Source organism: Uranotaenia lowii, chromosome 1, assembly GCF_029784155.1.
Source record: "Uranotaenia lowii strain MFRU-FL chromosome 1, ASM2978415v1, whole genome shotgun sequence".
NCBI classification, from domain to species: domain Eukaryota; kingdom Metazoa; phylum Arthropoda; class Insecta; order Diptera; family Culicidae; genus Uranotaenia; species Uranotaenia lowii.
This window is the reverse complement of record NC_073691.1, coordinates 171399756-171411934: the sequence shown is the minus strand read 5'-3', so window position 1 is coordinate 171411934 and position 12179 is coordinate 171399756. Positions and strand designations below refer to the sequence as shown.

The 12179-nt window shown below is 37.6% G+C and overlaps 1 protein-coding gene across 1 annotated transcript in view; it reads left to right on the top strand.

The window, feature by feature from the left end:
- The window catches only part of LOC129738147 (optomotor-blind protein), a 310401-nt gene extending 304346 nt beyond the window's left edge, over positions 1–6055 (top strand). The window contains exons 6-7 of the mRNA XM_055729331.1: positions 1488–1800; positions 3864–6055. Of these exons, the coding sequence (XP_055585306.1) occupies positions 1488–1800; positions 3864–4022 (472 nt within the window). The 3' untranslated portion in view covers positions 4023–6055. The remainder of the gene's footprint in view (positions 1–1487; positions 1801–3863) is intronic.
- Positions 6056–12179: the final 6124 nt, after the last annotated feature.

The window sequence follows — 12179 nt, the reverse complement described above, 5'->3', positions numbered from 1 at the left end:
AATTTGCTATCTGAACGAGATATAATCTTGAAAGGAGTATATCCAAAATTGATGTAATTTAGCTATGATAGTATAGAATTTTTGATATAATTTGAGATATTTTAACATCCTACGAGTATTGAATAATAACTCATTTAGATAGGAAAAAAATAGTATCAAAATATCTCATCTTGATATAATTTAGTTTTTCCCTCCTGATCGGGTTGCATCCGGTCTTGATTTCTTACTACGGCCTACGGGTCTCAACGCTCCCCACTAGGAATTGGGGGTAGCAAACACGCATTAATCGAGACATTCGACCGGCAGGATTGTTTTGTTCTGAATCGCAACTAGTTTTTCGGGCTGCGTAATTTCCCCGTAGCAAGCCTTATCGTAAAAGTTTCGATGGCGTGGAACGAAATGACCAACCAAACGACCTACCGGTATTATGGGGGAATGACGTTTTCAAAACAAACCCGATCCGGCATCGACGTCACTGTACATGCTTGAAGCTAACGGCAACGTATTGGTCGTTGGAACAAGCTGCTTGTCCGACTGCGCTGGTGTTTGTTACGTTCGGCTTTACCCGCCTGGACCGGTCTGGTCCACCCATTTACAAACAAACCGAATGCGGCGCTTGATTGTTACGATGGGTGGTCGTCGGGCGACGACCATATGTTTTTCCAACAATCTCCGGCAGCCCGCCCGCCACAGTTCGTTTGTTTGACCTGCTGTGCTGTGGCAGGCGGGTTTGTTTTTCGGTTTTGCTTCGGCCTCCGTTCGGCTACCTGCCGAAGTTGGCTTCGGCTGGGTTGGTATAAAACGGCACATCCGAACACGGCACGAACCAAGTTGAGTTAGAGCCGTTGAAGCGAACAGTCAGTTTCCTAGAGAAAGCTGGAAGCTTTTCAAGTTTGAAAATAAATTTCGAGTGATTTCCATCCTCCCCAAGTGCGACAGTTTCGTTACACCAACAAGTCAAGCCAGTGAAGAAGCTTCGAGTTGGAGACAACCGCAAATTTTACGCAAAAGTTTAGAAATTTGGAATAACGTGAAGTGAGCACAAACATTTCTCAGAAAGGTTTTTGGACTTCTGGAAATTGTTCGGGAATAAAGGGGAACAAGAAGGATCCTCGGGGAAAAATACACATCAGCCAAGAGCTAAAAATGAGTGAAAACTTTTTTGAAAGGGCTTAGCCACAGTGCTTCGTGAGTGAATGAAGAGAAAGATTTTGAATCTTTGTTTCTAGTCAGCAAGCTTTCGAAGAAGTAAACATTCTTTGAACCACAAGCAGCGACCCTTATTGTGATATACACCAAAGTCGTTCGGAGAACGAATCAGAAGAAAATCTAACGTTTGTGTAATCTTATACAACAACCAAAACTTTACAAAACAATACTTTTAAAGTACCTGTGATATCGCTTTCGTCGAAAACCGCAAACATTAACAAGCTCAAGAAAATGGTTGGCAGCAACGGTACCCTAATGACGATGCGTCTCCTCCGCAGCAAGCTGAGAAAGCGCGAAGAATCGTCCGTGAGCCCGGTGTCCACCAATGTGGAGGCCCAGCACAATAGCAGTAGTAATCATCACAACAGCCATCAGCAGCACTACCATCATACTAGCAGTAATAACAACCACAGCAGCAACAACAACAGCAGTGGCCAGCAACATCATCACCAAAATCAGCAGCAGTATCTGGCCGAGAACGGTTACTCGATACCGCCTCCGGTGGCGTTCCGACAGAGCCCATCCAGTGTGTGGGTGTTTCCACCTCTGCCACCGCAACCTAACCTGTACCACATCAACGCCAATAGTCAAGTAAGTAGTCCTGAACCTAATATTGTAGGGAAAATCTTACTTCTCAGAAACAGAACGAACCCTTTAACGATCGGTCCAAATCATAAAATCGTACTCACGATAACCCTGAGATATAAGAAGGTTCCTTATTTTTATTGTTGGTACAATTTTCCGAGAAGGCACCGAAATCTTTGTGGCAGATCGATCTAAGCTTTTTGGGACAAAAAATCTAACAGATGCCGCTAGTGTTCCTTCTTCGAAATTTGGCTTCATCTAGCTAGGATATGATTTATCAAAAAAAGATGGCTTTCACACCGAGGCCACCTTCCGAAGCTAGTCAGGTCAGTAGCCTTGGAAGGAAATTGTCCAATTCCGTTTTGCCTCTCCATTTGGTGCTCTTTGTGGCGAAACTTCTTGCGCCAGGTTTTGCCAGCAGCGGTCAGCGAACGGGATCTTCTTCGTCGTAGCCAGACAGGCTGTGTACAGCAATCACTCTTCTTCATCAATACACACAATGGTGGCTCTTCATTGGAATTTACCTTCGGTTTTGCCGTTCTCTTGTGTGGCCTTTTTTAGTTTACAAATCCCTAATGAACATCTGCAACTCAGGAAGGCCTGTTCCATTTTTCCCAACTGATGCATTCAAGTTGGAATGCCGTTCTCCAGAAGTTTAATGAATGGAATTTTCGTCTCAAATCATTTGAAATTATTGAACAACCATAAAATTTCCGTTAAATGGTTTCCGCAGCGTCCCCTTGCTGAGGGTTAACCAATTTTTGCAGTCATAGAGCATTCATTGTTGTATCACTCTGAACAATCGAACCAAAATAAATGAGATTGAGTTCAAATCCGCCGAGACGGAGACGAAAAGAGACCGCCAAAACTAGTGTGCTAAAGCAATAAATAGAAAGACAAAATCTTCCGCCAGAGGGAGGGCTCGAACCAAATTTTTTTGAGGCAAGCCGAGTCGGGAGCAAGCGAATCGAAAACGGCAACTATCATTGTACAACAGAAACACCCTTAGCAACAAACTTCCCAGATTTTCGGCTCGTTCGTATGCTTCCCCCATCAGTAGTCTGGCCGTGTGCAACGGAAATCGACGAAAAGCGGGCCGTCGTCGCAACCGTTTTCTTCCTCAGTTTAGTTTCGAATTATTTTTATACAAGATTCATGGCGGCGGCTGGCGGCAATGAGCAGCAAGCGGCGAAACAACCTTAGCCCGGTCTGTCTATCGGTGTTTTGTATGTACCGGCGACCCCTCTCTCTCTGTATGCAGCACCACGAAATGTTGATCCTGTGATTAGCCGACGAGGGTCGACCGTCTATAAAGGCGCGGCGAGGTGACAACGCATTTCTCGGCGGCGGCTTCTTAATTTGAATATTACGGGACAAGTTGCACTTTCAAATGTTGCACCTCCCTAGCAAGTTCAGCCTCAAGTAACGAACTAAAAATAGCCGCTAATGAGTTTTCGAGCGACTGGCGATCCCCGCTGCAAAATCCTCAACTAATCGGGAAGCAAGTTCGGTGACGCGTCACCTTCATCGAAGGTGGGAAACACTCTAGTTTTTATCTGGTCCCATAGTCCCGCATTAACACCAGTCCCTAGTTTGTTGTTGTTTATTCATAAACTCGAAAGATGGCTAGAGAAGAGGAGAGGTTCTTTGTTCGCAGCAACTTCTTGTGCCCGCGTGATCAATCGAGATTGGCGAGTCATGCATAAAAGCACAACAGTGGGTGAGGGACGCGCCCCCATTGAAACCATTTTGAAAAGCAGGTGACTTGTTTTATTCATAAGCCCCTCGTTGAACGGCGTCGTCGTCAGGACGCAGCCAATCCCGGAAGAGTTGGCCGTTCGATGGTCATATTTTAAAACGATTTCAAACATTTTTATGATCGAAGCTTCGGAGCAAAGACAATGTAAACAGCCATGAGGATGAGCTCACATTTCATGGCATACTTCACCTTTTTCGTTCTGTTTTTTCTTCTGAGAAGTTTAATGAGTTATTATGAAGATAACAAAAAAAAGTGTAAACATCAACACTAATACAACTTTGTTTTTCCCTTCCTTTCTTCCCTTGCGCAGGACGCGTTAGTGCACAACGAGAAAACCGGCCTGAAAGGACTAAAGCGGCAGCTATCAGGTCGCTTCAAGAAGCTGGTATCCCGGAAATCACAAGAACCGGTTGCCCCGACGATACCGCCCGAGCTGAAACCGCAGCTTAAGACGATCTATGTTTATTAATAATAATAACAACAAAAACAACCAAGAGTAATGCTACAACAAACTACTACTACGACTACTACTACAAAATTAATTTATAATTTAGAACGCTGGTCAACAAATGATTTCGCTAGTACGTTACTACTATTTGCAGAAAGCAACTACTGTCTTTAAACAAAAGCATGAAACAACGTTACAACTACTGCACCAAACAGTATCAGAGCGAGAAAGGTGCGTGGTTTTTTAAAACACGTTTTAGAACACCCAGCGATTTCCCAGGGTAGTAGGATACTGAAAATCGCGACTTTTTTTTTCGTTTGTAAACACCCACGCGCCCTACCTCATAGAAGGAGGGTAAAGTATTCCATTAGGTTTTGTCGTTCAATGTTTTCAATCGTTTTTGTAACAGTGTTTATCCTTCAAACAACAACCAAAAAGAACAATTTTCAGCGGGACCAATAACTTTTCAGCAGGTTTTATTGACCTGAAAAAAATGCGCCATCAGGCGTTATTTATTGGATTTCTTTAAAACTCACTCCTATGTAAATTTTGACTTATTAAATTCCATCTTTTCGAAACATTTATTTTTTTCTCAAAACCGATACACAGTGCAGAAACAAGCGAAAAAATTGAATCTGATATTAATCCGTCATTCCAGTGTTCGTCTGTCAACCCAGACGAGCACCATTCTTTCGCTAATGATCCAATGCGCAGTAAAATTGCTTAACTTTCCCAATAAAAAGTAATTTAAACTAGATAAACAAAACTCCCAGCCAAGTAGTTAGTAGAAGGATAGAGAGATTGGATGCGAGCAGAAATGCGAAAACAGTAATTATTATTATTAGTAAGCCTAGAACAAGACTGACACAAAAACTTTAAAAAACACAGAAACAAACACACGCCTAAAGAAAACCTACAATGAATCTAATTATTCTGAGCCGAAGTTTGAACATTAGGAGGGAACTTTGATAGTCAAGACAAGAAAAAAACAAACCAATGAGGAAACAACAGTCACAAGTTTGTTACGAAGGTCAAGGCAAACATTAGATTTTCTTAGCAATTTGTAACGGCACAATTGCGCAGAACCAAATTCGGTGCTGAGAAGCTAACAAAAAAACTAAGCCAAACTAAACGTCACACATTCGACAAAAAGAGCAAAAAAGCAATAAACTGCAGCCAACATGTTAGCAAGGCGAAACAACTACCGAGCAAGCTTAAAAATAGTTGGACCTTCGTATATTTGTAGGGATACACTTAAAAAATTTTTTTTTGGTAGCTACAGTCGAGCTAGAGGTAAAACAAACAAGAAAAAAGTAAAAACAAGTTCCCTCGTCGATTGTTTTAGATGATACTGCATTAGCAAGAGCAAAAACAGAAACCCACTAGGACAGAATAGGTAGAATCGAAAAGTGTAGGAACGAACAACATGCTTAAAAATTTAGAAATACTGCTGTACGTGATGAATTAAGGGCACCCGGTGCTCTCGTTAGCAGAGAACGAAAAAACAGAAGCAAGATACCAGGTAGAGAGGATGATTATATGCGCGAAGAAACAAATGCTGCTGATGAAGTTGTAATATATTAATTATTAGGGACGAAAATGGTAACTAAATGGTAGGAAACAAAAACCCCATCTGTCCATGCTAGGGAGGGAAGTTCACTCACATTGAGTGCTGCCAAAACGAGAGAGAAAGAAAAATGAAAAACAAAAAACAAATGTGTGATTCCTGAGGAAAAAAGAAGAAAGTAAACGAGAACACACAACACAAAATCACAGACGTTCAGAGGAAATCTATACATATTCTGCGAAGGTGCCGGCTAAAAGACCAGTGCCAAGCAACGGAAGTTTCGAACTGTCCGTCATGCTTTGGCAGGGTGCGATAGCTTTTGCAGAGGCTCGGGTGAAAACGGTGTACTTTTTTTTTCTTAAAATACCTACATTTGTATTTGTTTTGTGTGGTTTCGAGATTCAGAAAACCCCCGCGGATGGAAGCGCAAACAAACTTTGTACGAAAATATTGTAATTTAAATAAATGCGATAATTTCAAAACGTAACTACAGTTTCTGACGAATTTCTCCAGTACAGATGTATCACATTCCTGCCTTAATTGTGTCTCCTGTTGAGCTTCGAATCATTTCCTACCAGTTTCTTTTATTGTCTACAATTTCAATTAGTTTACTTCCAGAAGTCACTTGAAACGCACTTAGAAGTCACCTTTTATACTGGTCAAAATTCAAGAACATGTGGCTGCATACAACAACTGTCTATGGATTTAAAAAAAAATTTTTTTGTGTTCAAGTTGATACAATCATTGAACGAATATCAAGTTAAAATTAAAAATAAATTCAGTTTGGAAGATAATTTTATGGCGAAAGCATGTCTCTAGTTCCGTACAATTCAGGCCAGGATTTGACTAAATTTTAGCGGTTACGACACATCCCACCTTTTAATTTAACTAAACTACCATATGTGAGGGTTGCCATCCACCCCGCGAAAAAAAAGGCGTCTCCGCTTTTTCTCCAAATGTCTCGCTTTTTCCTGAGAAAACTTTTGTGGTAGACTCAACCTTCTCCGAGTCAACCACTTCAAAATAGTTGGTCCGTGCTTGATGATAATGCTTCTTATAAAATCTCCCCTCGATCATTTTCAACTCCTGTCATTTCTTTCCAATCTTTTCTTATCCATTTACTAGCTGATCCCATACGAACTCCGTTTCGCTTTAAATTTAGAATATGACATGAACAGTTTGAATAAATATCAATAGTCAGGCATTTTCCAGATGCTTTGCCGAATGCATTGTTAAGCAATAATAGCAAAAATGATGAACACTTAATATGGACGATCACTTTTTCTGTCGTTTGCTACTAAATTTGCAATCAGGATTCCATTGACCAAGCCAAAAAAAAACCCGTATATGAATATTCGTCTCGATGCGATACAAACTCACGTAATTATTGCAAAAACAAAACAGTTAATATGGAAGACCTTTTTTTGTTGTTTGATACAAATATTGAAATCAGATATCAATTGACAGTTCCAACCCCCATGTATAAATTACGATCGTTGCATTAAAACAGAATTATTGCCAAAAAATTAAACCCCTTTCGGTGGCCTCTTTTACCCAAACTATGATATCTGAAATCAACTGCGCTTCCCTCAAAACTCCCGTGTGCAAATTTTCAAACCAATCTATTGCATAATAACGTCAATATCGCAAAAACAGTGAAAATTGGTATAGACGACCCTTTTTGCCGCCTCGACCCAAAACTTGAAACCTGAAATCAATTACTCGTCACTCGAAATTTCTATGTACAAAGTCTCATCTCAATCTGATACATAATTATCATAAGAACGCAAAAACAGTGATCAATGTATATGGACGTCCTGTTTTGTCGACCACTGGCAACAAATTTGCCACCTAAAATCGATTGCCCGTCCCTGAAAACTCCTGTGTGCAAATTTTCATCCCAATCCGATGTATAATAACGCCAATATCGCAAAATCAGTGAATAGTTAATATGGACGACCCCTGTGGCCGACCCCTAACCCAATGTTGGATTATTGGAATCAATTGTTCGTCCTTAATAATGTGCAAATTTTCATCTTATTCCGATGTATAATAACGTCAACAACACAAAATATTGAAAAGGTAACATGGATGACCCCTTTTGCCGGCCCCTTACACTGAATTTGATACCTGAAATCGATTGCACGTCATTCAAAATTCCCGTGTACCAAATTTCATCTGAATCCGATGTATAATAACGTCAATATCGTAAAATCAGTGAACAGTTAATATGAACGACCAAAAAATTGATACCTGAAATCGATTGCCCGTCCTTAAAAATATCCGGGCGAAATGTTTATCTCAATCCGATGTATGATAACGTCAATATCACAAAAAATATTGAAAACTTAATATGGACGACCCCTTTTGCCGAACCTTGACTCAAAGTTCAATACCTGAAATCAATTTCTAATCTCTTAAAACTCTCATATGCAAATTTTCATTACAATTCGACGAAAAATAACGTCAATAACGCGTAAACAATATTTGTCCTGTATGGACGACCCCCTTCTGAAGGGGTCATCAAAAAATCTAAAAACATTTTTCATCATTCCTGATCCTAATGAGCACCCATGCCAAATTTCAGCTCTCTAGCTATTAAGGCGGCTGAGCCTATTGAAGACAAACATACAAACGAACAAACAAACAAACAAACAAACGGAAATTACTTTTTATATATGTATATAGATGATTTTCAAAACTAGAAATGTTCTTACATGACATTCACCGATAAGGCTGTAAAATTATAAGGGTAACACTTTTATAAAGTTTCACTGACTAACACTGGAATAAACCTAAACTTAGCCTCAATTAAAAATTATGGGTTTTACACAGAAAATCATTCAAATACAATGTTTTTTGTGTTTTTTTTCTCAAAATTAGCAGCATATTTTTCAAAGTTTGTTTCAGACAAGATTCTCGTTCAATTCTGAGCATTTAAGGTTGCCAGCATATTTTCCAGGTATATCCGGACCGGGCGAATCCCAGGGTGGCCAGCGGATGTCCACAATCAAATTCCCGGTTTTCCCGGTTTTTCCGATTAAGATTTTAATCTTTTTTTCGGTTTCACCATACCCAGATAAATACTTTCTATACAGTATAAAAGACATTTTACATTTTTTTAAAGTAAAAGTGAATTAATCGAATTTAAATTTCAAAATTTTATTATAAATTCAATTGCTAATACAGGTTTACAAACTTTACCTTTTCTGAAGAGTCAAGATTTTAAGAGATGATTTCTATTTGAGGCGCTGATTCAAGGCAATCAGCTTTTTTTTATCAGCTCAAGAGATGATTGAGATTTTATTGACCTTTTAAAAAATGTCTACATTTATTTTAAAAGTGTGTATCTTCCCTTTTTAAGAAAAACTGAACAACATTCCTAATTCCTAGGATTTCGAAATTTTCGATAACATAAACATATACATCATTTTCCGATTCTGTAAAACACGCAAATCCGAAGACATTTAAAAAAATTTAACCCCAAAAGGAAGGCAATGTCTTATGAAACCTACAACATCTAGGAAACATCAAAATCCTCGAGGGCAACATAAGTTGATAGAAATCTTTTTTTTTCCATATAAGACCCTTTTATCCAAAAGGGAGTAAGTTATAAAAGCTTATTTCTAGAAAACACGCTGTTAAGATGTGGTGTTTGGTTATTTCCGTATGTTTAAAAAAACTGTATTTCTCTTTTGAGGATTAAAAAGTAAATAAGATTCTTAAAATATGAAAAAGTCACAAAATATAGTTGAAAATATAAAGAATCGATTGGCGTTATTAATTGAAAATCGAACATTTTTGCACTTATACCGCTTTAGCTCTGCGGGCCTCATGTAGCCTCAAATTGATTTTTTTTATAAAATATAATCTTTTCTATAGAAATCCTAAAAATAGACTCTGATGTTGAAACTGTAAGTATATTATTTTTTAAAAATGCATTCCAATCTTAATCTTAGATTGTAAATTTGAAATATTAGTCTGAGTTCTGGAAAATAAATCTTGGTCTTAAACCTGAATTCAGAATATGAATTCTTCATCTGAATTTTGAGTCGGACTTCTGTATAAAAAATAAAAATTTCAATCCGATCTCTTGATTTGAATTCAAATCGAAAATAAATACAGATTCTGAAATTCTTATCACTTATGATTCCAATGTTTCGATCCTTGGAATTATAAATAAATAGTCGTTTTTGTTAGACTGCTAACCGAAAAAGTATCTCACATAATTCATTAAAAGTTGACAAAACACATTTGAATATTATTTCTGAATCTGATATATGAATTTTTAATTCAAGTTAAAAATTCTGTTTTCAATTTAATTATTTGACACGTTTTCTAAATTCGGACTTATGGCAAGTATTTCTAACATTTGAAGTAAAGGCTCAATTGGGGCACAAAAACCTGCAACTCCATCTCTTGTTAACTCATAACACAACAAAACTGACAAATTTGTCTTAAAGCATCTGAAATTTTTTTTATATGAACTTTCCTATTAAGAATGTAAGTATATTAAGAGGGAAAATATTTTATTTTATTTACAGTATTTCCCGGTTTTGATTTCAAATTCCCGGTTATTTACCGGTTTTCGCGGTGCTCTTTTCAATTCCCGGTTTTTTTTCGGTTATCCCGAGTTTCCCGGTTCGCTGGCCAGCCTGCAGGCAATTTTATCTTAAAACCCAGCAAAATCCGGGCATCTGATTTCCAAATTTTTAACCCGAAAGCCGGGTAAATTCAATAAAAATCAAAAAGAATACACTTGAAAATATATTTGAACATCATAACACATCAGCAAATTCTAAATATTATTTCAGGCTTCCAAAAAACTCTTCATGTTTGTTTAGAATTAACTTGCTGAAAAAAAAAAATGTTTTTGGACACAAAAAAAAATATGATAACTAAATTTATGTTTTTTGTTCATTTTGGAAATAACATGAATAAATCTGAGCAAAATCCAGGCTTGAGCACGTTCTAGCGTTGTTAATATTTTTCTATTGAAGAAAGTTTTAAGTTGCTTTCAAATGATGATGGCTCAAGATTTTTCTCCGGAATCCTAGCAGAATCACTTGAATGTGAAGGTCAAGGAAAAATTCAAATTCCGGATAAAATAGAAGAGGACTACCGAGCGAAAAAAAAAACTAATTTCAATCAAACAATAAATGAATGGACGAGTTAAACTAAATAAACTAAAGGGTGATACGCTCTAAATTTGGTCAAGGGATAATGCGTGTAAATCGGTGAAATCGTTTATTTAAAAAATCAAATAAAATTTCTTTTTCAAGTTTAATTAGTATAAAATTCAGGAAAAATATTCAGTTAGGCTTCCGCTTTTCCAAATCCGAATTGCCGGGCCTTACGCTTAACCCCTGCCATCAGATTTTGAACAGCTACTATTTCAGCTGAAGGAACATATACTTACGTATCGGTATGGTCATCCAAATTAGGTTTTTAAGAGTTTCCAAAATGTCCCGCTTTTTTCGGCGATGTCCCACTTGTTTTCGTGAAATGTCCCGCTTTTTCTGAAAGTTTCTGGTAAGCCTACCATAAATACTTCTTTTAGGAAATTTGCTCTATTCCTTGTCAACCTAAACATCTTAGAATAAAACTATCAAGCTGGCAATGTATTTTGATATGTAAACAATATATTTTTATATAGGTTTATTGATTCTGCCGAGGATAAACTTTCAACAGCATTTTTGGCCTGTTTGAGATACTGAGTACCTACTTTTCGACAGACAATCTGGGCTTAGGCAAAAGACATGCTCTAGGCAAAATCTTCTAAAGGCATATGAAGGATCAAACTGATGAAAATTTTTAAATACCTGGGGAAACTTGTGTGTCCCTCTTACCCAACATTGCAATTTTTTTTTCAATACGCTTGTTGCTCAGCCCCGTCGACCAAAATCCGATTATTTTTCTCCAGGTGGTCATCGAGAAGCCTAGCAAATATTTCACGGTTGAAAACTGTTGAAATTTCCAAAAATGCTGCGAGTTAAGGACTTTTTTCTGAGTAGAGAAAACTACATCGTATTGTGCATGCTTAAAGTTATCTATAAATACATTGAAAGAGCTGCTTTAGGTTGAAATATTTTTTTTTTCGAAATATAGATCCAATTGAAGAATATCAAATCAAACATAAGTTAAGGATTAAAGTGTTGAGTTTCAGTCAGGCAAAGAGACTGAATTGATTGTAGTAAATAATAAATTCCAAAGCGTCAATCATAATGGATTTTATTTAAATAATCATTTAAAAAATTGACTGAGCAAAAAGAAAAAAATAAACACGGAACTCCGTAGTATTAAAATTCCAACAAGATCCGATACTTTAAAAGTTTTTAAAGAAGCATGACCCTAATGGGTTAAACTCCTATGAAAAGGAAAAATATATACTTGAAGCTTTTTAGCTGTTCCGGAAAGCTCCTCGCAATCTAAATGAATCGAAAAGCTTCCAACACACGTCTACTCGTGTCTGCCTACCTTAAGGCGTTTAGCTCACGGCTAAAAAGCATTCAACGCTTGGAAATTCAGCTACCATTCCAGAACGTATTGGACGAACGAGGACGTTTCATTTGAGTTTATTTTATTAGAAAAATTTAGGTACTCGATAGATT